The 23,754-nt window shown below is 40.6% G+C and overlaps 1 protein-coding gene across 2 annotated transcripts in view; it reads left to right on the top strand.

The window, feature by feature from the left end:
* Positions 1-23,754, top strand: part of GABRG3 (gamma-aminobutyric acid type A receptor subunit gamma3) — a 544,844-nt gene that overhangs the window by 292,261 nt on the left and 228,829 nt on the right. For both annotated transcript variants that reach the window (XM_045005104.1, XM_045005114.1), the window contains 2 exons: positions 9,324-9,544; positions 13,786-13,868. In XM_045005104.1, the coding sequence (XP_044861039.1) occupies positions 9,324-9,544; positions 13,786-13,868 (304 nt within the window). The remainder of the gene's footprint in view (positions 1-9,323; positions 9,545-13,785; positions 13,869-23,754) is intronic.

Genomic DNA, 23,754 nt, shown 5'->3' with positions numbered 1-23,754 from the left:
GTAGGATTATGGGCCGAGATTAAGGTCTCGAATACTGCCGTTAGCGGGGCTGGATCCTCCGAAAACGGGGGATTCTGGTGCTTCCAATTATATAAATCACTGCTAGTGAAGGGGACATAAAGCATAGTGAGTTGACCGTTTGAGGTTAAAGCCTCTCTCAAAGGCATCGTGTATGCCGTGTTACCCTCACTGTTTGAGCGAGTAGGGGCTAATTGAGTGTCCCCAGGCGTGTAATTGGGTGCCATTTTCCACACCCTCTTTTTGGGGGTCATTGTGGGACCAGGGTAAACCGTCACCTTGTTTTCAGGGTTACAATCGGGATCTGGGCTCCCGTCCCTCTTCACCTGGATTTCTCCAGAGTCAGCTCCACTCTTAGGCTTGTTCCTAAGGCGGCTGGCAATTGGGGAGGGCTCCTGATCAGAAAAGTCCTGACCAGAGTTGGTACCCTCTCCTGTGTCTAGGGAATTACTCGCAGGGGGTGGGCTGTCTGCTATGACCGGGAGGCCAGGATACAAAGGGGGAGGAGGCATATAATCAGGGGCAGAAGGAATTATAGTTGGCGGACAAGATTTCTTAACGGGGGGACCGGGCTTTTTAACGGGGGCACGGGCCATCAGAGTTTTAAGAGTCCGTGTTTTACATTTTTGTAACCATGGGGGAGGGTTGGCCACGAGGTCCTGCCAAATATCTATATAAGGATACTGATCCCAATTGCCATTCCGGGTCACAGTACTATGTACAGCCTGTACGATTTCTGGTTTAAGTGTTCCCCCCTCGGGCCATTCCACCCCAAGTGTTGCCCATTCCAGAGTACAGAACTTTATAAGACTGTCCTTACATAATACAATGCCATAATCAGCCTGGCGTCTAAACTCTTTCCAATTATTTAACATACACCCTAGGGGTGTCCCAGGAAAGGTGCTTTGAGAGGACCCCATTATATTTTGACCTAATCTATTGGGGAGATGGAAAGAAAAGAAAGAGTATCATTCATTCAGATTTCCACTGGGTCATGAGGTTCGGCTGACCCCCCTTGCGTTCAAGATTTTCCGGTCATCAGGTTTCCCTTCGCAGAAATCTTGGTGCGGCTAGGATCAGCTTAAGTCCCAGACCTCAGTGGCATTCACTCCTTTCATACGCAGGTTTCCTAACAGTCTGCTCGAGCGATTATAACTTCGGTCTCCAATATAACATTAATAGAAAAAACAAGAATACTATAGTTAAAAACAGGATCAACCCCTGGGGTTGTTCTAAGTCCCAGTAATTGTCCAGAACAGCCCACGGGCTGGTGGAGTTAGTCATTGGCAAGTAATTACTTAACAAGGAACATTACACATTTGACATAACACATAGCATACTGCAGTCGACTATCCCATGCACGTGCTGCCTAGAGGGTTCCCGTGTCCAACCTACACTGCAGGGGCGCTCCTGTTAGGCATCATACATCAAACCCGACAGGCAAACGCACTTACCGCCTGGAGTGGCCGCGTCCGGCCGTTGGACTCCCCTCTGCTTCGTCCACCCTGCTTCCGTGGCCTGTGGAGTTCTCTATAGAGGGGGCGCAGCCGTCCCGGCCGATTGAGGCGACCTGGAGCTCGAGCAAACCACAGCCCGAGGTGGCCACTCTCCTGGGTCGTCCTCGGCCGCCGGTCGAGCGCCCCCTACAGGGAGAGAAGTCCCGGCGGAGTCGCCATTTGTTAGCCAAATAGGCTCGTTCTCCCTGGAGCTTTCCCAATTACCCCAAGGAGGCACGGAAGGACAGGAGGACGGTTACCAGATTCTTTATTCAGTCAGCTGAGCGGGTGTCTTTCTCGGCTCGTGCCTGAGAAGGAGCACGTCATACAGGCAAAAAGCATGTCCTTTTATACCTACGACCAAACAATGTAGCGTGTCGAATTCTGCTGACCTATGCGTTCTTTAATTCTGCTAACCTATGCATTCTTTAAGTTTGTGTCTGGTAGAAATTAGGGGCCATCTACTCGCCTTCCCCCCCCCCTTTCCCCCGCATTCCTTCTATTATGGTTCCCCTCTCTTCACATCCTCTCCCATGGGCAGGCACATCTGTTTAACTCATTCCCTTTATAGGTATACATTATACATATTCTGTGTCCATGTAACTTTAGACATGGATAGCTACTAGAAAAACAGGCAGGGAAAATGATAAATATACGAGCACATGCTAACCTAAGCATATATTTGGCCCTTTTGTCTAACAGTCTCCAAAATGTAGCTCATAGCATTATAGCTGTGGAATCATGTAATACTAGAGTAGATACTTCAGAAGCTGAAACGGAGAGTGAATAATTTTATCTATTTATCACTATCTCTGAGTTACAGTTGAGATCAAATGTCCCACATTCATGATCGAAAAATTCCTGTTTTATTATCTGTGTGTTGTATAGAAATTACATTTCTTTTGGTTTTAAACATGATAATTTTGGACTGTAACTTAAGAATTGTGTTTGTGTATTTAATTGCTATACATATATGTGTGTGTATGTGTATATATATATAATGACTTTCTGAAATTTGTCTAAAGGAAACAAAGGTCTTGAGAAAGAGGCTTTGGTTGAATCCCTGACACTTTGAGCTGTATCTTCAAAATATCTTTAGCTATGGGTGTGCATGGGAAATTAGTTTGTTTGTGCAATCAGATGACAGAAATTCTGTACACAAATCCTCCTTGAATGTATACATTGTGCATAAAAGTGGTTTGCATGTATAGATTCTAACAGGTGAATGCACGAGATTACAATTTTGCCTAAGCAAATTTTGTGCATATGCACAGTTGAAGGGCAGACTAAAAACTTTTTGGAAAACTGGCCTTTTGTCTGTCTCACGCAAAACAGCAGGGATCCTTAAAAACTTGTCTTAGATAGCTAATATTACCTCAGTCTTTCCTAAGTATACCCTACAATAAATATAGAGAATACTACAAATGCTGAGTTAAGTGTTTATCTAAGGCAAAATGTCCATGTCTGAAAGGGAAGCAATTGTAAATATACTTTTCTGTTACCTTGAATGAAACAGCTTGTTTGGAATGTATCAAAACTTGAGATTTTCTCTGTTAGAAATACAGCATTGTAGTAATTGATATGGTTAATGGCGTATTTTCAGTTATGATATTGGGATATTTTGGTTTGTTGGACATTTTTAGTGTTTTGCCTAAAACTGTTACACTTTTTTCCTACATGTTTGGCAAGATAGATTTCATATTGTCTTTCTAGATGCTCTCATGCAGTTTATGGGTGAAACCAAGCATTGCAAATGGAAGATTGGTGGTTTTGAATTTGCCCAAGTGGCGAGCAAGGTCATTCAATAACGTGCAATATTTTTAAGAGTTTCTCTCCATGTCTCCTTGGAGAATGAGAAAACAAACAGATGTTTGGTCTGATTTTTAAACATGTGCAATTCCCTCAAACACAAGTCTAGAAAGTGCACTTACAGTTGACCAATTTTAGCAATTTGCCCAGAATTGTCTGAATCATGTATATTGTCTTATAGTCACAAGCCTAACTTGGTTAAAAACAATATCAAGACCCATAGTGAGAAGTGTATTTTAAATCACAATAAAAACTTTGATAACTGTAGACCTCACAAGTAACTCTGTATTATTTTCACCTATGAATTTGCTTTTCTTATGCCCCCCATGTTTATTTATGGGTCTGATTTGTGTCATATTACATTTAGATTGCATGCTCTTTGAACAGAGACTGTATCTTTGCTTCTTGTGGGGGTTTTCTAGCATGTTTTTTGGACATTCAGTAATTTTGTTTACTTGAAAGTGGCCACTGAAGGACTGCAGAGGCAGGATTGTCCAGTAGTTAAAGGTACTACACTAGGAACTAGGAGACCTGGATTAAATTCCTTGCTCCACTATAGATTTCCGGTGTGACCTTGGGAAAATCACTTAACCTCTCTGCGTCTCAGTTCCAGTTTGTAAAATGGGGATGTAAGCATATGATTCACAAGCAATTGCACCCCCAGGTGGCTGGGCATAGCACAGCAGGCTCTTCTCCTTTAGAGCTTCCTGCTGACTGCTGTTCTAGCCCTGTGGTAGTCGGCTACTTCTTGCAACTCGGCCTTCTGGCCAGGTCACATAGACTCCCACCACTTCTGGGGTACCATTAGTCCAACAAATAAGAGTCCATCAATGTCATATAGGACCCTCGGCACATACCATTGTATCAGGGGATTCAGTAGTCCTTACCATTTGTTGGGGAGGGGCGTTCCACGCCACCTTTCTTGGTGGGATGATGGGGCATCCTAGGCTCTCTCTCTCTAGTGGGTTCCAGTTCTTGACCAGATAATCAAGGCCTGACTACACAGACCTCTGACTACCTCTCTAGACCACTTCCTATCTTGCCTTTCTTGGGATTTTGCCTCAGCCTCTTCCTGCACTCCTAGTGTATCAGCCCCATTCTTTCTCTTCCCCTCACTCATTGCAGAGCTGCAGTTCCTGCTATCCAGTTGTTTCCACCTGGAGAGAGTTTTTGCCACTCCCCTTGCAGGGCAGACCCTGACTCAGCAGGAGATTCCATGCTCCCTGAAGGCCCCTCTTCGCAGAGTCCTGGTCAAACTCACTTCCTACTGCTCCTTCTCAACTGCCTGGGGCTCCCTGTTGTAGACCTACCTTCCTTCAGGGAGCCTCTACTTGCCAGTAGCCCACTCAGCTCCCTGACTCTCACTGAGTGCCAGAGATCTGCTCTCCTTCCTAGTTAGGCCTGGACTGCCAGGTTCAGCCCTTTTAACTCCTCTCACCAGGTTTGACTCCTAGTGCATGTGTAGCGGTGCAATGCTGATTATGCCCACTAGCTCTCATTAACCCCTTTCAGGCCCATTCACATAGCACTTCCCAACCTCACAGGGATGTTGTTAGTATAAATACACTAAAGCTTGTGAGGCACTCAGATACTACAGTGATGGGGGCCATATAAGTACCTCAGACAGACAGCTGCTGCACTGGATACTCAAAAAGGGACCCTCAGGAATGACTAGCTGTAACAGCTGCCTTGTTGGACATTTTTAGTGTTTTGCATAAAACTGTTACACTTTTTTTTTTCTATATGTTTGGCAAGATAGATCGCATATTGTCTTTCTAGATGCTTCCATGCAATTTATGAGTGAAACCAAGCATTGCAAATGGATGATTGGTGGTCTTGGATTTGCCCAAGTGAGGAGTAAGGGCATTCAATAACGTGCAATATTTTTCAGAGTTCCTCTCTATGTCTCCTTTGAGAATGAGAAAATAAACAGATGTTTGGTCTGATTTGTAAATAAGTTAAACATGTGCAATTCCTTTTCCCAATCCACCTACCCACAAAATACTTCACAATAATTCCCTGTCTCACACATTAGAGCATCTAATATCCTATGGTCTCAATCCCTCACTCTCCCTCCCCACACCAGACATATATCTACTCTTTCTACAACCACCATATCTCCACTCCCTTTATCGTCATGGTCCTATTGCAGCTAGGTGGAAAGGCACATTAATCAACCTACTACAGTGATATCTATGATGATTGTCAAAGATATTTAGGCTCCTAACTTCCCTTGATTTCAATGTGAGTTAGAAGCATAAATACCATTGAGGATCTGGGCCTGCATCTCTACCCTATCAATGCCAGAGAGAAGAATTCAAGACCCTCCTCCCGTTCTCTAGCCCCATAGGCCTCTAACACCCAGGAATATAAACTACTTCTGTAATTCATAAATAAGTAATCAGGAGCAGGCCTACTGTATATAATGTCTAAGTTTATATATAACTGTGAACAGGCAAGAAGATTTTTTTTTTTTTTGCATAGGTAACATCTCAGAAATGTGTTTAGAAATTGATGTGGCTCTAGCCATAACTGGTGAGACTGGTTTCTTGTGTTAGCGAAGAAACCTATTCCCATTAAGATTTTCTAGGCAGAAGATTTTACGTAGAATTTAAGATAAAGATTATTTCGTGCCTAAATACCATAAATGCCAGTATTACCTCTATAAAACAATTGGCCTACATATTCCTCTAAAAGGTAAAACCAGTTAATTGAAAGTGATCCTTGTCTTTTCATACATTATGGCCCAAATACTTACTCCTACGTGAAGCTAGCATGGAGACCCTTCCTGTGGCATGGAATGGATAGACAAATATCACTTGTGAGTGCACACTCAGCAGATTCCTTGCACAGTCTGTATGTGGGGTTTAAATGGTTCACAGGCCATTGCACCCTTCCTCCACACTGCAATCAATGTTGTCTATTGAGTGCTGGGAGAGACACACTCAGCATCTATGAAAACCAAGCCACTTACGTGTAAGTGCCTATATATTAAAATTTAGGGCCCAGCTTGTCAAAGGCACTTAGGTGCCTGACTCCCATTGAAATCAACAAGAATTAGGCAAGTAAATACCTTTTGAGGATCTGGGCAAAGGAGCCTAATTTTATACACCCAGCTTTCAAAGTTGACCTCTCTGTCTCTAGCTCAAAAATGGAATGCCTAAATAGGAACCCCATTCACCATTTGGATGAAGGCTGAGGTAATTACAATGATTAATGTGAAGGCTGTACCGATCTAGCATCCTTTTTAAAGAGATTAGTGGATGAAGAAAAAGGGGAAATTACAGTTCAGATATCAAATGTAAATATCTGTTTATCCCTTATTATTATTTAATATAGTACATTGCATCTGTAATGAGTTACTTTTAAGCAGAGCTAAATTGTTAGGAAAGATGTTGGGGGAGGGGGAATGCTGTTTACTGAGTTGTTGTGTGATACTGCTTAAATAAATCCTTTCAAGCTGAGCATAGGCCAGAGAGACACATTTAAAACAATAGGCCATGTTTTATTACTAGAGGCTCCAATGCAGTTATATATGCACACAGGCTTAAATTCAGCCCTGGTTTAAACAACCCACTCAAGTAAATGGGGTTGCATCTGCCCATCTCGGGCTTGCGCTTTACCAGTTGTATTTTGAATAACCTCTAGGGGCAGTTCTAAATGTAGGTCTTAGCAGGAAATGTCAGCTGGACTACCTTACCTCCTGGAGTACTTAAAAAGAAGGACTGTGGGTGTTGTGGAGAGTATGGGGAAGAAAAGTATGGTGGACATTAATTAAACAGTTCAGGGCTGTCTTTCCTTTTGAATAAGCAAAATCCTAAGTGTGTACAATATCCCAAAAGAGAATTACAGCTGCTCCTAAATTTAGAAATAATTTGGCAATCAAAATCAGCATTCTTTTCCTATCAAATAATTTCAGATATGAACATCTTGCATCAATCCATTGTTGTTTATAAATACACCACGCTCATTAGCCAGCTGTATATATGTGGCATCATAGCCTTTGGCTCCATAAATACTGGTCTCTGCTTGCAAGCTAAAGGAACAGTTCCACTAGCTCAGCAGTTAGAGAAAACGGCTATACATGTAGCCATGTCTAGCAGATTCCATTCTGTATCAGGTAAATACACACACGCCTCTCTTCTCCAGGGTGTTGCAATGAGGAGCTGGCAGAGATGGGGCAAAAAGTAGAACATAATGTGAATAACCCACTCTCTGCAATAATGGCCAAGTGAGGAAATAATACTTTTTGAACATTTATAAATATAGATAGGTGGGTAGTTTTATGACCATTTCCTCACCCCTGTAATTTCTGAGCACTTCCCATGTTTTTAAAAATAGAAATAACAATCAGTATGAGCTAGATACTTTGATATACTTCCTTGTCTCAATGTACAGAGATGTGCAATTCCCTGCACACCAAGATGAAAATAAGTCCCCTTCAGTGTCAAATCTCTTGTCCTACCCCTGAAAATAAAGCTAATTAAAAAGAAAAATCACAACTAGAAAGGCTAAAGGGAAAGGTTCTAGGGATTGTTAGTAGCTATGCTGCAAGTCATAAGGTGATATATTACCTGCTATTCCTATACATGCTAAGAATTCTTACATATCCATCGATCATTCATCATGGAAAGCTGAGAGTCCCAGAGCGTGTTTCTCGGCTAATAGTGTCAATGAATAACAATAAATAGTGTTATAACATCAATTCTGGAAGGATGGCCTGCAAAAGATGGTAATTATAGGAATAATGCAGGGTAAGCAGATGGCTCCTAGAATACAGTTAGAATACTAGGATAAATTCATGGCACAAACCCTGCTAATAATACATGATAAGTTGTTACAGTGGTGCATAATAGAATTGGTTTGTACTTTTTTCCTTAAAAAAAAAAATCACCAGGGAACCTTCATGCAAAAAACCTACATTAAATGAAAATTAGGCTGGACAAAAGCTCAAGCAAGGAACTTCCATATTGATCAGGAACCTTTAATTCTGCCCCTTTATACTTATGCATTATGATAAAGTCTTTATATAAACACATTTTTCCCACAAGATCCTCCCATCATTCAGTGCATAGGTGGGATGCACCAAGGTGCAGAATGAAGGTTGTACTGGCAGATGTGGAATTGCTATTTTAAGTACTGGATTTTGAAACTTAAATATCTATCTGTTAACAAAGTTTTTGTATGTAATAATATATACACATGGTCACACTTGTGTGTGTGTGTGTGTGTGTGTGTGTGTGTAACTTCTATTTTATCACCCTTATTATGACTACTTAGTAACAGAAACATGGCAATAAAATGTAACTATCAAAAAGATAAGATTGTAGCATCTGGATTAGCATATTAATGGCAGTTTAAGAGAGTTCTGGCCCTTGGCATTTGAAATACATGAGGTATCTGTAAAGAAAAATAAATTAGAATCTATGATCCTGGCATCTTTCTGCTGCAGGCTATACATGCAACAGTTTAGAAACAGAACAATTAATGAGTGTGTGGCTGCCATGTTCCACACAATTTGTCATTCATCAGCTGACTTATTTAATCACTAGCCATATTTGTCTAATGCTACTTGAATCTCAAACACCTGTTGCATCATACAGCAGCTCCTTAAACCCTCTGTTTTTACACTGTGGCAGGGAAGCCACTGCAGATATATTGTCCAGTTGTGACTTCCCCGACTTCACACAGAGAAGGATGGTCAAGACTGTGTGGTGGGGCAGAGCATGCTAAGCCAAAAGGCCAATGCAGGAGATCATGTTGTTCTATTTTTTTCCCCTAAAGTAAACTAATTCTGAGAATGAAAACAAACAAACAAAAAAACTTCAAAAGACCAGCTCTTTGGCTGGTGTAAATCAACATAGATCCATTGATTTTAACAGAGCTATGTCGAGTTACACTGACTGAGGCTACAGCCCTTTAACTATATCCTATAAAAGACCAAATATAAGTGGAATGAGTGGAACCAACTTCAGTTTTTATGTTGTGTTTTTATTACAGGAATACCAAATTGATATATTTTTTGCTCAGACATGGACAGACAGCCGCCTTCGTTTCAACAGCACCATGAAAATACTGACTCTAAACAGCAATATGGTTGGATTGATATGGATACCAGACACTATCTTCCGAAATTCTAAAACAGCAGAAGCTCATTGGATCACTACACCCAATCAGCTTCTGAGAATATGGAATGATGGGAAAATCTTGTATACTTTAAGGTAGGAAGTAGGAGTGTGTGGCTGAAAGTATTTGGTCTCTTTTTCTGCAGAGTATTTTTAGATGTTTTGGTTTGATTTTTTTAACTGTTTCCTAATTTATATTCAAATCTGTTTTAGGGACAGGCAAATTGATGCTGTTTAAAACAAATGACATGAATATTTGTCCAAAATTCAAACTAAGCCCCAAGCTAAACCATTTTTTAGGTTAAAAAAGCTTGCTTATTTTTTTAAAAAACTTTATTTTGTGCTTTTCTTCATTTCCATATTCAGGAACCAAAAGCAGAAGTGTCAAAATTCTACAAGAAAGGTTCCTCTCTCAGTGTTTGCAATCCAGCCAGAAGCATGTAGTCCCAGAAATCTTGCAAGAGAAGTAGTTTCTATAAAACTTCCTGACTTGGCTTACAGTAGAGCTGGGAAAAAAATCAAAATATTTTTGATGAAAAATGGCTTTTTGACAAAATAGAAGTTTGCGTGAAATGTCATTTTTTTGGTCAATTTTTTGTGTTTTCATAAAAAAAACCCACACTTACGTCTTTTGGGTTGCTGTTCCAAGTAAACCAAACATTTTCAGTTTTAGATTTTTAGATTCCCTATCTTATAAAAAAAAATCAAAGAAAAACTTCTGCAAATAAGAAGAAAACAATTTTGTTGACATTTTTCAGAGGGAAGGGAAAAAAACATTTCCCAGCCAGCTTTACTTTCGAGGGCAGATTAGCTCAGATTAGATTCAGGTATACACCTGGGTGTGTATTTGAACCAAACAGAGCCTCTGGAGACAGATTGATCCACTGTTTAGAGCATTGAATTGGACATTGGAACAGGGCCGGCTCCAGAGCCCAGCGGGGCAAGCACCTGCCTGGGGCGGCCCTTTCCCGGGGGGGCGGCAGGCTGGGCCGGCGGACCTGCCGCAGTCATGCCTGCGGGAGGTCCACCGGAGCCCCGGGAGCAGCGGACCCCCCGCCGGCATGACTGCGGACGGTTCGCTGGTCCCGCGGCTCGGCTGGACCTCCCGCAGGCATGACTGCGGCAGCTCAACCGGAGCCGACGGACCTGCGAACCGCCCGCATCTGCGGGAGGTCCAGCCGAGCCGCGCGACCAGTGGACCCTCTGCAGTCATGCCCGCGGGAGGTCCGCTGCTCCCGCGGCTCGGGGGCACCTCCCGGGCATGACTGCTTGGGGCGGCCAAAAACCTAGAGCCGCCCCTGCATTGGAAGACCTGGATTTTATTCCTGTCTGTGTCATTTTCTTATTATGTGATCTGGGCAAGTCAATTAATTATTCTGTGCCTCATTCTACCAATCTGTGAAAATGCTTTGAGTTCTGCAGAGGAAAAAAGATGCAAAATATATATTTAGAGATTCTTCCTCTGCTAGTATGCTCATGTTTAGGTGCATACTAGGATCTGCAGCATGGGGCATGGGTCACTTGCTGGAGGATTCACTGCACCTTGAGGTCTTTAAACCATGATTTGAGGACTTCAATAACTCAGACATAGGTTAGGGGTTTGTTACAGGAGTGGGTGGGTGAGATTCTGTGGCCTGCATTGTGCAGGAGGTCAGACTAGATGACCATAATGGTCCCTTCTGACCTTAAGTCTATGAGTCAATACCAGTTTCTATATACAAGTCACACTGGAAGATAGCACATCATATGTTTTGTCAAAAAGGGGAACTATTGGAAGAAATATGTTAGAGTTTATCTAAGCAAGACAATACCATAAAGTATACATTTGCATTAAAAGGGTGCATTCAAATAAAGAAAAATTGCTTTTATTCAGTGGAGGAGCTGAACTGTTCAAAAGTGGAATTCCACAATAAACAAGATTCCCTATACTGCAAGCAATCTATCTGTAAAATATATCTTCCATGCTACACAGTCGCTGCACTGATTGTATTCGACCTCCTCAGTGCATCGTAACGCTGATGATACTTGCATATGGAAGCTGAGCTTCAATGACAAGTGTCCCTGTTTACAGACTGTCAAACAAGAAAGGAATACAACAGCTGGAAACTACCACTCTGGGTATGTCTGCACTGGAATAAAAGACCGGTGGTACTGCTGTGGCTGGGTCAGCTGACTTGGGATCTGGCTGCGGAGCTAAAAATTGCTATATAGATGTTCGGGCTCGGGCTAGAGCCCAGGCTCTGGGACCCCCCCCCCCACACACGGTATCCCAGAGGTCAGACTCTAGCTCAAGCCCAAATGTCCACACAGCAATTTTACAGCTTGAGCCCCACAAGTTCAAGTCAGCTGACCCAGGCCAGCTGCAGGTGTTTAATTGCTGTGTAGATGTATCCTACATGTTCTTTCAGTATCCTCCTCTTTTGAGGCTTTATCCAAAGCTCACTGAAGTACATGGAAAGTCTCTCAGTCACTTCAGTGGGCTTTCAAACAGGACCTGGATGAATGTGAGAAGATGCTCATTTGGTTAGGTATTGTATGCATCCCCCTTTTATCTACCAATTTTTTGTGCCAAATTGCGCACTGTTACTTACACCTGTGAAACCTCACTGAAGTAATGGAGTTTTATACGTGTCTCTGAGAATACCTTCTGTCCCATGGACTGCAAAAATATCTTACCATACACTGTTAATCAGAAAAACATTTGGCCCATGTCAAAGGGTGGACTGGACTCTTTAAGAGAGAGCTGGTCCAGGCCACCTGAGTCTCATTAACTGCCTTTCAATGGGGCCTGATAGAGGGCAACTGTTGTCTATAAAGAGGAGAGCAGAGGACAGGAAGAGGAACCTATGGTAGAGAAGAGCTACAGTAAGCAAAAGGCTCCTGTAGGAGAACCTGACTGAGAGAGGGTTTAGGGCCTAGAAGCCAGAGCCAGAAGGCTGAGCTCCAGCTAGGGGAGATGACAGAGTAGCAGGAACTGCAGAGAAGGAGGAACTTCATGGATTGCCAGAGACAGGAAAAGATACCCTGAGGGCAGAGACAAAGGCTAGCAGGGTAATTCCCTAATTTTATTGTAATTTTGATTCACTGTTTTTGGAAAATAAATAAATCCCTGCCAGAATGGCCTGTGGAGTTTCACTGGGGAGCCCTGAAGAGAGAGAAGACTGATGGGAGGATGCTGCCAAGCCACCCTAGGTCACAGGTTGCTCAGTACCCAGCTGACCCTGTTATAGCCCTCCATTGCTTAACTGAGCATTTTAAATGCATGCAAGGAGTTCTGTTTCCAGTTTTATCACTCCACCTTTCCTCTGTGAACAAGGAACTCTATAAACCTTAATGTTCACAAAGGACATAAAACTCAGCAACAAGTAGGCAGTCTTTATTGTCGCAGACTATTGACTCTACAGAACTGTAGGTAAGAGACAGCTGTAGTATCTCCAATTTCTTCACTGTGGATGCCTCAGAAAGAACAGCCTTGAGTTGACTACATTTCTAAATTCAAGAATCAGTGTACAAGTTTGTGTCAGGACCTCCTCTTCTCTGGCCACTTTCGGGCATGCAGCCTTGGAATCCTGTCTTGTTGTACGATTAAAACTACTGGGCAGAGAGAACTAATTTACTTACAACTGAGCTTAAACAAGGTAGACATTCCTCTGGCTGTCAGCCCAAATTTAAGGCTTCTAGACCTTCTCAGATCTAGTTTGTTTACCTTTTAATTAATTTTCCTAAAATTTGTCATTTGCTGGGCAAACTCAGCCAGTGAAGTTAATATAGTATCCATTACCTGAAAATAGCTTTCAAATAAAACTAATGTAGGATATGATCTAGTCAAATATACACACCGACTTTGTAGTTTCATGGACTGAAACCCCTAACTTAATGATAATTTAATAACTGGCCTTATTTGTAGTGTGCCCTGTGTTAGTAAACCATTTTAAACATCATTTTAAAATGTGGTAGATATTTTTGCAAACATTTGTGCTGGCCTATGTTAATTGGGCCTATCTTTGTTAAATTTATTTTAAAAGTTCTTTGATAAGAAGTGTAGATAGTAACTAGTTTAAAAATGGTCACCTAACATGGGAGAAAGAATATCACAGATCGGGCTATTAAGTTTACAATGTAATACCAAGCAAAACCCATACAACACTGCTTAAAGCTCTGTTTCCATGCATGCATGCATGAACAGTCATATCACCCATTTCCTAGCATTTAATTCTGTAGCAATGCTTCAACATTTCCCAATTGTGTCTTGGACAATTATCAACGATTACCCTACCATGTTCCTTTAACTTTTCATTGTGCTGATTTATAGTGACAATTACCTGTTTTTTACACAGGCTCACCATCAATGCAGAATGCCAGCTGCAGCTACATAATTTCCCAATGGATGAACATTCTTGCCCATTGATATTCTCTAGTTGTAAGTACTGCTTCAGTGCATATCTATTATACTTGAACCTTGTGGAGAGGCACCAGTTTGTCTCTAATTTCTATCAGGTTGTTCAGGGTTTCCTGAACAGGTACTGAGGTTTGCTTTTGATATTATCATATATATGTGTTTTCGCTTCAGCATTCATGGCAGAAGTTTTTGTCATGAAATGCCCCATGTAGAGTTATACCGCTAGAGCTGCAAGCACCAGCATCTCTATTTGCAGTCATAATTACAGTTTAACAAGGAGCAGATATTCACATCAGTCTGTGCTATGATGAGATGGTTATAAAAATAATGTAACATATTTTTGAGAAAAGAACCTACTGTATTATGAGATGTGCAGTTCAGATATAGGCTATATCATAACTACCCCTGTTTATTTTCCAAGCCAAAGATTAAAATTTCCTTTTAGAGAGATCAGTGTGTAAATGGTGCTGCTGATGGCAGTAGTGAACTGGATGGAGAACCCATCTCCATCATCTCTGATTTTATGAGTTTATGAGAAATAGCATGGTAGCAACTTTGCCTCATAATTCAGAAATAGACTGTATCATTAGACTAAGGCTATTTTTTTCTTGTATTATTCAGCTGCATGGTAGTTCCAACTGGATTGTATTGTGTGTAATTTTGTCTATAAATGCTGTCATCATTGTGGGAGGTTGGCAGGAATCCTGTTGTTAACATGAACACCCCAGAGATGGGAGATGGCACATCTCAATTAACATTATGCTGCTGCAGAAATGTAATTACAACCATGATCCAAATGTGGTAAGTGATGTTTAAAAGGACAAGCCATGGCATTTGGTTTACTGTATCTGACTGTCATCACAGGCTTTTCTCCTTAATATGGCAAAAGTCAAGTTTTAGTGAGATTTTTTTAGAAAAGAAAATCAGGAATGTGAAAGCTAACCCATAATAGCATCATGCTGGGTATTGTGTGTGTGTGTATGCAAATACCACAGGTACCTACAAACATGGTTTATGACTTTCTAAATTGTTTTTAAAATTTGCTAAAGGCACATTCCTGATTGCTTCTGTATCCAAAAATAAAAGCTGAATGGTTTAACAACAAAAACAATGAAAAAAACCCAGTTGTTTATCCCCTGAGGTGGGATTTGCCTTCTAAAGGAAGGGAATGTTCAGCACATTGAACATTCTGACTGCGTGACTCATGAGTGCTTCGTAATGAATCCAATTTCAGTTCTACTCTAACTGGTGTTCCCTTCCAAAAGGACAATTTTCTTCTGGCCAGGCTCACATAGTTACTTAATTTGTCCTTAAAAAAAAAAATACAATCCGTAGTAAGGAGTGTGTTTATTCTCTCCTATTCATTCACCCCCACTCATATGCATGAAAAGTCTTGGGGAAAAGATTCTTTTTAGGATGATCAGGCGGAAAAGGCATTAAAAATGTATTTTTCACAGAGTACTCCCTCTTCCTGAAACAGATCATACATCAGCAGTGATGTGCTGTCAATATTTTTAAAAAAGGTCTCTAACAAAAAGTGTACACTTTGATAAATCCTGTATCTCAGGGAATGTACTCTGTAAATAGGAGTGAAGGACTGGGAAAGCTATCATTTTCTCTTTCCTTTTAAATAATATCATTTCCCCATCATATCTATAAAATAAGTAGAGAGGTAACACCATTTGGTAAACACATTTATGTGATACACACTACTTTTTTTTCCCTGGGAAGTATATTGGTAGTGTAGAAGAGTATTCATCTTGTCCAGTTTGAAACAGGATTTGGAACCCAGTATGGTGAGCATGGAGGTATTTTCCTCCCACAAGGCAAATGTTTTTTGGGAAAAAGACAGTGCAATCGATTCCATTCCATTTTAAAAAAAATGAACTTTCGAATATTTTTATGAGCTCGATGGATATGTAAATCCTGGGTAAAAATGCTTTAGGACATACAGCTTGTGAGCCAGATTTAGCCCATTTGATGTATTCAGATTGTGTAGAATCTAACTTGTCATTAAAAATAAAAAGTAACCTTCCAAATGTTACTAGTGATGAAATGTCTTTGAGTCTGTAGACAGCCTGTAACAATTACTTAGATTTGTTAACTCCCCTGTCTCTATTAATCTCACTGGAGTGTCAACTTTAAAGTCCAATGATAATGCTATATTGTCAACATGAACTGCTTTATTGATGATCATTTTAGTGAATGGAATGGGAGAGGAGGTGGGACTTAAGCCCACAGAGAGGTGGAAATAGGGAGAGAACAGAAAAATAGGATGGGAAAGAAAGAGAAATAATGGACAAAATTGTAGCAGTTCTACAAGGGAACAGATTTTCCTAATGAAATTGAATGTGCTAGTTCAATGGAGAGGGGTAGCTCAGTGGTTTGAGTATTGGTCTGCTGAACCCAGCGTTGTGAGTTCAATCCTTAACGGGGGCCATTTAGGGAACTGGGATAAAAATCTGGGGAATGGCCCTGCTTTGAGCAGGTGATTGGGCTAGATGACCTCCTGAGGTCCCTTCCAACCTTGATATTCAAATAAGAGTTTATATAGTACAAAAAGTCCATATTTTACTCTGGATCTTTGTGGAAACCTCCCATTTTTATCTTGCTGAAGGTAGTGTGTAGTTTTAAATGTATGCCCCTGCCCATAGACCATAATAAAAAATGGAGTTTGGTTCTCGCTGCCAAATGAGTTTGACACCCCAGCTTTATCAATATCCAGAGAAGATGGCGAACTCTTGACAGGCAGAGAAATCATCCCAGACCTTTCTTCAGTTTGGAGGCATAATAACTGTTGGGAGCAGCTCCAGAAAGCGATTAAGCTGTGTTCTGTGCCACTATCTTATTTAGAGTAACAACTCTTCACTTTGCACTGACTAGGATTTGAACATCAGAAAGTTCAGGCCCATAGCTAAATTTCAAACTTGATGTTGGCCTGACTTGTTTTATCATAACTTAAATCTTTTAGACAAAAAAAATCTTTCTAACTTTGGATGTGTGCATGCAACACCATCTGAGGAAATGGCAGTTATATGGGCATAGTCAAGAGCTTTGTTTGTCTCAGTTTTACAGTTTTCTTGATGTATGCAAATAACACATGAAAAACTATAACAAGATGATTCTACAACTTTCTCACTTGCTCTAATAATGCCGTTCACTAAAGGTTATTTTTAAGTTATCAAATGACATTCCTTTTCTTGAAGGCTATTTTAGTGCTACCTTTAGCACTATCTTAGCACTTCTTTTGTAAATTTTCATGTAGAACATCTCCTCAGGGATTTGTTTGTGTTATAGCTTTATTATATTTTCAGTGTTATGTACACACATTCCAATTTGAAGATACATGACGCTCCAGAGGACTTATGAGGTGAATGGCTGAATGATTTATTACTGTCAGCTCTGCCAAATTTCCAAGGGGAGGAGCTTATTACAAATTTAGATTCCACAATGTGTTGTCTTGTGAATAAAACAAAAACCTAAATGGTTGTAGAATTTACAGCAGAATGCCCATGCACGCACACACCATTGAAAGTTAAATTGCAGGAAACCACAAAAAACCCACTCAGACATCATATACTATAAGTTATCCTGCTGCACAGACACTTGAACATTAACTATGTTAATATCTAAAACTTAGCACCTTTCCTAAACATTTCCTTTAATTTTTACCAAATACATTTTAGACTGAGCTAGGTCCTTGCAAGACCTCCTGATTCCTAGCCTTTCTCTTTGCTCTTTGTATGTTGGAGTGAAATGGTCTGGTTGCCAGGAAGAGTCAGAAGAATACAGTGGGCTGGATGGGGCCATTTTACTGTGCTAATTTAACTTATTTTGATTACTAGCTCCTAATCATTCCCTCTTGTTGGAAAACCCATGGGAGGAGGAAACATTAGGAAGAAATGCTGCATCGTGCACTTCATGGTATTCCCTTCTCTCTCACGTCTGAAGTGGTTTCTGAACTCATTTGTGGATAGTGATGCAGCAGAACCTAGAGCACTGCAGAAAACAGGCTATAGCCGCCTGAACTAGAAGGATAATAGTTCAGGGAGCCAATTCCCTGGGTACAAGCCTGTGGCATTTCCAAGGCAACTCCTGGTCCCTGGGAATCATGCTGCCTTCCTTTAATGTATAGGAATTGGACAGCATTCCTTTAATTAGCTTTGACCCTCACTGTGACCCTCTAGTGACCCTCACTGTCTTCTATGTTTCAGATGCCACCAAACCTTGCCTGAGAAGCCAAAGTATATATGTAGCCAGGCCTTGCATGTTGTATATAATTAGTAAATATGGTTATTTGTGCCTGTGTGGTTCTTTCATAATAAGGTTTTGTTTGCGCATGTAAGACTCAAAATGCACAAAAAAACCCCCAAACCACTGCATGCATCTCTACTTCCTGGGATGGGGCTAACGGTATTGAAGGGGAGTTAAAACTGCTTGGAAAAGCGTTAACTTCTGTGTGGATTTCCTGTTGGAAATCTACCCGGTTAGAAAGAGGAACAACCTTTTACCCATCAACATCTTCCTGCCCTACCTGAATAAGATGCCTGTAATGCCTTTCACAGGTTCTGGAGAGATTAGAAACATGTATTGGAGCCATATACCTTCTCTCCTCTTCGATCTTCCACCTCCCAAAGCCTGAGCTTTTGCTCTTCTCAGCCAATGTAAGCAGAAGGAGCATTTAGCCTCTTGCATTTTTTTAAACAGTAACAAATACAATAGTAGCCAAAGGAAAAATGGCATAGGTTATCTCTGGCTACTCCCTGTTCCTCAGGACCTACCTGGGGCCATGTATCAAGGAGGCTTCTTGAGCCTACCTCTCATCTGTAGGCTCAGCATGAGCTTGCGCTTGCTCCACCCTGTTAGGCAGAAGCACATGACTGCCAGCAGCCATACCATATGGCAGCTGACTGTTCAAGAACCAACTGTGGTATATAGAGTGTCAGAATCTGCAGGACTGTGTGTTTACTGCGTCATTAATGTCTGGAACAATCTGTGTGGCAGAGTTTGAAGATTTACCACTTTTAGAGAGATCTGAGCTGGAGACTGAGCCAAGAATAATGTGAGATGATACAAATAAAGAGGTATCTCACTGGGCTGATATGATTAATGTTGTTATTAATATATTGTTTCCTGTTGTTTTTGATCCACATAAAGCCATGGTAGTTAATTAAAAAAATGAATATTCGAGTTTGTGGAACAAAAACACCAACCAAATTGCTTGTTGCCAGTTATCGAGCAGGTGTGGGCTTTTCTCTAGCTATCCTCTGCTTAGAATCATAGACTATCAGGGTTGGAAGGGACCTCAGCAGGTCATCTAGTCCAACCCCCTGCTCAAAGCAGGACCAATCCCCAGCTAAATCATCCTAGCCAGGGCTTTGTCAGACCTGACCTTAAAAACCTCTAAGGAAGGAGATTCCACCACCTCCCTAGGTAACCCATTCCAGTGCTTCACCACCCTCCTAGTGAAAAAGTTTTTCCTGATATTCAACCTAAACCTCCCCCACTGCAACTTGAGACCATTACTCCTTGTTCTGTCATCTGGTACCACTGAGAACAGTCTAGATCCATCCTCTGTGGAACCCCCTTTCAGGCTGAAAGCAGCTATCAAATCACCCCTCATTCTTCTCTTCTGCAGACAAAACAATCTCAGTTCCCTCAGCCTCTCCTCATAAGTCATGTGCTCCGGCCCCCTAATCATTTTTGTTGCCCTCTGCTGGACTCTTTCCAATTTTTCCACATCCTTCTTGTAGTGTGGGGCCCAAAACTGGACACAGTACTCTAGATGAGGCCTCACCATGCCGAATAGAGGGGAATGATCATGTCCCTCAGTCTGTTGGCAATGCCCCTACTTTATACAGCCCAAAATGCCTTTAGCGTTCTTGGCAACAAGGGCACACAGTTGACTCATATCCAGCTTCTCATCTACTGTAACCCCTAGGTCCTTTTCTGCAGAACTGCTGCCTAGCCATTCGGTCCCTAGTCTGTAGCAGTGCATGGAATTCTTCCATCCTAAGTGCAAGACTCTGCACTTGTCCTTGTTGAACCTCATCATATTTCTTTTGGCCCAATCCTCTAATTTGTCTAGGTCCCTCTGTATCTTATCCCTACCCTCCAGTGTATCTACCACTCCTCCCAGTTTAGTGTCATCTGCAAACTTGATGAGGGTGCAATCCACACCATCCTCTAGATCATTAATTTAGATATTGAACAAAAACGGCCCCACGACCGACCCTTGGGGCACTTCACTTGATGCCGGCTGCCAACTAGACATGGAGCCATTGATCACTACCCGTTGAGTCCGAAGTTGAGCCAGCTTTCTATCCACCTTATAGTCCATTCATCTAGCCCATGTTTCTTTAACTTGCTGGCAAGAATACTCTGGGAGATCATATCAAAAGCTTTGCTAAAGTCAAGGAATAACATGTCCAATGCTTTCCCCTTGTCCCCTTATCCTTAAAGTGGCATTCCCATCATCCAGTATAGGGACGACTGTCAGCAGGAAATAAGGGATGGGCTTTCCAGCTGTGGGTGTCTGTAACTACTCAAGGTTCCAGCTCCTCTTCCCCTGTTCAGCTCCTCCCTCTCACAGACCTTTATCCAATTACTGCACAGGGAAGAATTCAATATAGTGTTTGTCATCCTGCTAACATGTCCAGTGAGGTCTCCTCAGAACCACTAGATTTTTTTTTAATTAACCTTTTACTGTTGACTAACAAATATTTAACTCTAAAATACAAGTCACTCACTGGATATATTTGTAATTACAGAAATTAATTCATTTCCTAGGATTTTGCTGTTTTCCCCAATGGTAGCACCTACTCTCCAAAGTCATTTTGCACTTACTTAATTTACTAATTTAAGTTAATATATTTAGCAGCTCCAGTTATTTTAAGGTAAAGATACACAGCCAAGCTATTTAGATGAATTACATGTGCTTTATGAAACTCCAAATCAATTTAGAGAATTAGAACACTACACATGTACTTTTAACAGAACAAAGTTCAAAGTGTCAAACTACTGTGCTGCAATGCAACCAATCTTTAGGTGAGATGAGAATGGAACTCAGATGCTGGATCTCAGCCCTTTGCTCAGTCCAATCACAATAACGATACAGCCTACAGGCCATACACACACATATATGCATGAGCAAACTAGACTGCTTTCATGTCAGGTTAACCATATGCGAATGTGAAGTTTCAACCAAAAGTGGCTTAATTTACTCAATTTTAGGCATGCTTCAATGTGAAAAACGACCAGTCTCCTGAAATTTCAAGAACAATTTTTTAAAAAAATTGATATGCAAAATCATGAAACACAGAATGGTTAAAAAATTGCAAGAAATGTTGTGAAAAAGTTTTCACTAATTTCATTCAAATCTATTATTGTCCTAGTGTGTAGGAAAAACAGATCCTCTCTTTCTACATAAAAATTCCATTTCACCAAATATATCCCTTGGAATAGAGAAACTCCTTTTATGAATATACAGTTTAGCTATTTGGTATTAAGACTCATCAATTTAGTTTTCTGACAAAACTAATGATTTCAACTATTTTATTTTATTTTTCCTCCGATTAGCCTGAAAAAAACAAATTGTGGTCTGGCAGATAGAGTTGTATTCTTTTCTGTCTCATGTATCATAACAGAATTATTAATGAAGTTCTGATTGCAGAATCTTATTACTGGTGAGGCAGGAGCCAGAAAGAACCCAGCTTGATTTTATATCCCATGCTGAGTTTTCATTATTGACATTTTGGTAGGCGAGAGCAGACTTCTTGTAAACTGAATGCCACAGATGTGCATACAGGAAGAATCTGGATCTTAATCTGCACTTTTTAGCTGAGAAGTTCTCTACAATGAGTTGAACCATATTGCTTATTCTGGATACCACACAGCTACATTTCTTGATTCAGTCTTTGTGACTGAGGGCCTAGCTGTTTCATCTCTTCTTACAGGAAGATAGGAATTGCTATACTGAGGGTCAAAGATGACCTGTCATAGAATCATAGAACATTAGGGTTGGAAGAGACCTCAGGAGGTCATCCAGTCCAACTCCCTGCTCAAAGCAGGACCAACCCCAACTAAATCATCCCAGCCAGGGCTTTGACAAGCCGGGCCTTAAAAACCTCTAAGGATGGAGATTCCACCACCTCCCTAGGTAACCCATTCCAGTGCTTCACCACCCTCCTAGTGAAATAGTTTTTCCTAATATCCGACCTCCCCCACTGCAACTTGAGACCATTTGCACCTTGTTCTGTCATCTGCCACCACTGAGAACAGCCTAGCTCCATCCTCTTTGGAACCCCACTTCAGGAAGTTAAAGGCTGCTATCAAATCCCCCCTCACTCTTCTCTTCTTCAGACTAAATAAGCCCAGTTCCCTCAGCCTCTCCTCATAAATCATGATCATTTTCGAGACTGGTTTCCTATATCTGAGAGCAGCCAGTACAGTATGCTTCAGAAAGAGGAGAAAAATGGGGAAAAAAAATAATGGAAAAATGCAAAATCCCTTTCCATTAGAGAAGTTTCTTCATATTCCCCAGTAGTTAGCAAATGGCTTATGAATTGAACTATGAAGGTTTACATTTTTATATACTGTATGATGTAACTGAAGATGATGATCTTAGTCATATTAATGTCAAATCTGTTTTTATTATTTTACTAAACTCTTGGCCTCAATGTCTCATGGCAATGAGTTCATTTTGCATTTTGTAAAGTTTTTTTTCCCTTTTAGCAGTTTTAAATTTGTTGTTTTTAAAGTAGAATTGTATTTTATTTCTTGTCTGTAGAAAATCATAAATATTCTAAACCTCTGCTGTGGTTTTGTTTTCTCTCTAAACTAAATGATTCTCTTCTAATCTTTTGCATATGGAAGTTTTTATACCTCATTATTTTTATTGCCCTTCTCTGGACTTTTCTATTTCTGCCATACACTTTTTCAGACAGGTCGACCAACACTCAACACCATATTCACGGTGACACTAATTTGTGGTATTATATTTTCATTATTATCCTTTCTTAATGCAGCAAATCTTCCTTGTTTTTTTGAATGTGTACCGAGCAGATGTTTTCCTGAGGTGTCCCCAGTGAGACCTAGATCTTTCCCTGAATAAATATAGTAAATTTAGAAAATATTAACGTGTGAGTAGTTTAAATTGTTCCTTTAAATGGGCATTACCTTGCACTTGTCAACAATGCATTTAATCTACCATCATGTTGCCCAGATGCCAACCTTATTTAGGTCTTTCTGAAGTTCCCCACAATTCTTTCTATTCTTGACTAACCTTAATAATTTATTTCTCAGAAAGTTTGGTTAGCCAAACATTTATTCTGTTCGCTTTCTGGTTTGTCGATACTCTTTAATATGACTCAATATGTAACTGTATTAAGTGTCTCTAAAATGTTTATGCTCTTTCACTTCTATAGCCAAGGCTCATAAAATTCTGCAGATGCATTCAGAATCTTTGGATCCAAAAGTTTCTTCTAACTTTGTCAAACACTCCAACAGCATACAGCATACTATAGCTATAAATTGGCCAAATTTATCCCCGGTTTGGTGTACATGGATTCACTCCAGACAAATAACAGCATGAATGGATTTGTATCTTTATTTTTAATCAAACTGTAATGGTAATAGATAATTATTATAATTTATGGGGAATTCATGTCAGAGTTATGTATGCAGTTGTAAATATCATATTGATACTAACTTCCCCCTATTCCTCTGCAGGAAATTACTGTATGTGAAAATAGAGACAGCTGCCTCTCTCAACATTTATTACTGTATAGCTCAGTACGCTGATTCTGAGATTCTTATACAATATGATTAGGGCCCTACCAAATTCACGGTCAATTTCATGGTCATAGGATTTTTAAAATGGTAAATTTCATTATTTCAGTTATTTAAA

This window comes from Mauremys mutica, chromosome 1, assembly GCF_020497125.1.
Source record: "Mauremys mutica isolate MM-2020 ecotype Southern chromosome 1, ASM2049712v1, whole genome shotgun sequence".
Classification (NCBI taxonomy): Eukaryota; Metazoa; Chordata; order Testudines; family Geoemydidae; genus Mauremys; species Mauremys mutica.
The sequence above is the reverse complement of the archived record's forward strand: the minus strand, read 5'-3'. Positions and strand labels throughout refer to the sequence as shown.